The sequence below is a fragment of the Engraulis encrasicolus genome, chromosome 9 (genome assembly GCF_034702125.1).
Source record: "Engraulis encrasicolus isolate BLACKSEA-1 chromosome 9, IST_EnEncr_1.0, whole genome shotgun sequence".
NCBI lineage: Eukaryota > Metazoa > Chordata > Actinopteri > Clupeiformes > Engraulidae > Engraulis > Engraulis encrasicolus.
Window position 1 is genome coordinate 142,392 of NC_085865.1, and position 3,222 is coordinate 145,613.

Consider the following 3,222-nt stretch of genomic DNA (forward strand, 5'->3'; position numbering starts at 1 on the left):
AAACAAATCCCCCAACCATATGGCCACAGACAGCACACAGTATGTTTTGATTTGTTCCAACCTCATAGCAGGCCAAATATTTGCCATGTCCGGTCCATTTGGAGAACATTTTAGAGAACACTGTGGTACACCATTCCACTGCAAAAAAAATGCACACCAACACCACACCTATCTTTTCTTAAGTTTGACCCTTGTAAGGTGTTTGTTTTTTGGTTACATAGAAGGTGTTCTTGTCAATTTGACACAGGCATAGAGAAAAATAATGAAAACTGAAAAAAAAAAATCATATTTCATATTCACCCTCATGTTCCCCTCACCCTGCCAGTGAATTTCTGTTTATTTATGTTTTTGAGTGTGGGAGATACAGAAAGAGAAAGACAAGGAGACGGTGAAGAAAGAGAGTAAACTCAATCCAAGCTCTGGGATTGAACCACTAGTGCTCTTATTGCACAAGGTTGAAACATTGATGCACTGAAAACGGTTCAAAATGACCCGAACACCTTACAAAAGTTAAATATACATCTGATTATTTTGCCTAACATTGTTCACAGATGGGAGACAGTCAGACAGACTGTAATTATTATTATTATTGGGCTCAAAATGACCCGAACACCTTACAAAAGTTAAATATACATCTGATTATTTTGCCTAATATTGTTCACAGATGGGAGACAGTCAGACAGACTGTAATTATTATGATTATGATTATGATTATGATTATGATTATGATTATGATTATGATTATGATTATAGCAAAACTACTCAGTGTTGTGGTAGAGGTAGTTTTCCACGTTTTGCTGTTTTCTTTATTAATTTATTATTGCAATATTCCATTTCTTCTGTTTCACTCATATAAGTTCCTTGGGTTTGTCATATCCAAAAAGTCTGAAGTCAGTTTCGTACAGTTTGTAGAGTTCTTTCCGCCACTTGTAAGGAATGCTGCCGAAATACTCCCGCACCCAGCTGAGTGTGGTTTGGTTCCGATCACTCACAGGGAAATTGACCACATTGTCCACACGCAGAATATGCAGCAAGTGCTCAACATCCTTGTCCAGTGTCTCCAGCTTACCCACAAAGTCATAGTTTATCTGGCACGGGTGGCACAAGCGGTGTATCTGTCTCCAGTGGGAGTTATAGGCCTCCGACCTCTCCGTCTTAGGGTCCAAAAGGTACTGGATGAAGTGAGAGAATTTCAGTCTAATACCAGCTGCCAAGACGCCTTTGATTGCAGCTGGAGGCTTGCGGTACTTTCCATATTTTTGAAGCATACCCCGGGCATACTTCTTGTAGAACGCGTCATCGGCCCTCTCAAAGTTGCTCCGGAAGGCAGAGATGAGCCTGACGAAGGGGTCTCTGACAAACAGGAACTTGGTGTAGTTCTTCAGCTTGCTTTCCATCATGTACCGTGAGAAACTGCCGTAGCGCTTCCTGAACTTGTCAAAGGTGAAGTGCACGTTGTTTTGATGGTCCCCTGAGTAGGGAACATTCTGGGGGTCATTGTAAGTCACACCACCAACCCGTCTCTCACTTAGCACAGCCATAGTTCTCTTCCAGTTGGTGCTGGCCACCTTTGGCACAAAGCAGTAGATGATCTTGTGACGGTCGTCCACAATGAAGTGTTTCAATTCGTTGTCGGGAATGTCGTCAAACTTTCGATTCTTTCCCGGGAATGTGCTGTTGGCACTACAGACGCTACGTAACGTCTCTTTACGCTCCTTTTGCCTTTGTTTGAGATTCTGTGAAATAGGTGTCAAGTGAATTTTCCACTCACGCCTGAGAAGGCCTTTGTCTGACTTAGACGATTTGGGCTGGTGGTGAGTGTTCCCAGACAGGTGCTGCTCACTAAGCTGCTCTGTAGGGTCCTTTATGTTGTCCAGGACCTGGTTGGCAAATGCATCGCTGACTGACAGGAAGGAAGGCTCTTTGTCTGTCGGCTCGGTCTTCCGGGGACCTCCCTCTAGTGGCTCTCTGGCATGGGGGCCAGATATGGCTTTGTACAGTGTGACCAAGGTGCCTATTCCCATTACGTCCCAGTAGGTGGCGATCAAAAGTACCATGAACATGGTCCACAGGATCAGAAGGATCCATATCCCCTTAGACCCCATATTCTTAGATGATTTTTGATCCTCAAAGTAGGGCCTATAAAACTTGAGATAGAGAGTTGGAGAATGTAGGAGAAATAGAAAATTCACTGTCAGTAACAAAGAAACGCAGTAATTGAAAGTCAAAGAGGCCATAAGGATTTCCATTAAGGCTGGGCGATTTTTTCGATTTCGATATTAGCGATATGATTTTTTTTATGATTATGAATGAGACGTCCGATATGCCAATATGACAAGCCACATCCCCTCTACCTATTCCACCACTTATGAAAGTAGTGGCCTAAAGGGCTCTGCATACTTCACGTGCGCGTTTGGCGCGAGAACCATTAATGACGTCATCACTTGCGCCAGACTATTCATACTTCAAAAGCGCCCTTTTACAGGCTTTCGCTCGCATTGTCGGAAGTGCCCTCTGCTGTTCATAAGAGAAACGGCAGTATCTTTCGCAACTCGCAGCGTGAGTTCTACGGATGTATAAAATAGAAAGCCAAACACGGCTGCTGTAGGGCTACTGAACGTCTGACTTGTGACTTATCACATTGAAACATATATTTTTTGTTGTAGCCTACATTGCCAGATCATTCCAAGACCATGTGAGAGCATTGTTCTGGTGGCAGAATTTATAAATAGATCGCCGAACACAACGTGCTTCTGAACAAAGTAAACAATTGTTTCACTGAACAACATTTAAGAGAGAAGATAAAATAACTCTCTAGGACATTTTATTATCCTCAAAATGATGCAGGATCCATTCTGTAGTAGCCTACAGTAGTTGTAGCCTCTCTTCGCAACTCCTGCTTTGTCTGCCTACCTGCATGGTCGCTGGTGGCGCACGACAAGTTACAAAAAATGTGGGGTGCACGACGTCGTGCCACGGCAGCTTGCGCCACGGCGTGTGACGTCATTTTGGGTCACGTGACGGCGCGAGTGAGGTCGCGAGTGAAGTATGAAGGTGGCTAGCGCCAGTCACGTCAAGTATGAATCCGCCTTTACACCTGCCACTAGATTTTATGCCAGACAGATACAACCAAGAATTCATGTTCCTTAACCCTCTGGGCGCCACAGGCGACTTTTGTCGACGAGATGCCGTATTGATTACAACGGCCGTTTTTTTCAAATA

At 43.9% G+C, this 3,222-nt stretch overlaps 1 protein-coding gene across 1 annotated transcript; it reads right to left on the reverse strand.

The window, feature by feature from the left end:
- Positions 1-848: 848 nt before the first annotated feature.
- On the reverse strand, positions 849-2,105 carry LOC134454913 (carbohydrate sulfotransferase 12-like). Its single transcript, XM_063206008.1, has one exon. The coding sequence runs from the start codon at positions 2,103-2,105 to the stop codon at positions 849-851; it is 1,257 nt and encodes a 418-aa protein (XP_063062078.1).
- Positions 2,106-3,222: the final 1,117 nt, after the last annotated feature.

Excerpts from the sequence above, each read along its gene's own strand:
- LOC134454913 (XM_063206008.1), bottom strand. The coding sequence starts at position 2,105 with ATGGGGTCTAAGGGGATATGGATCCTTCTGATCCTGTGGACCATGTTC.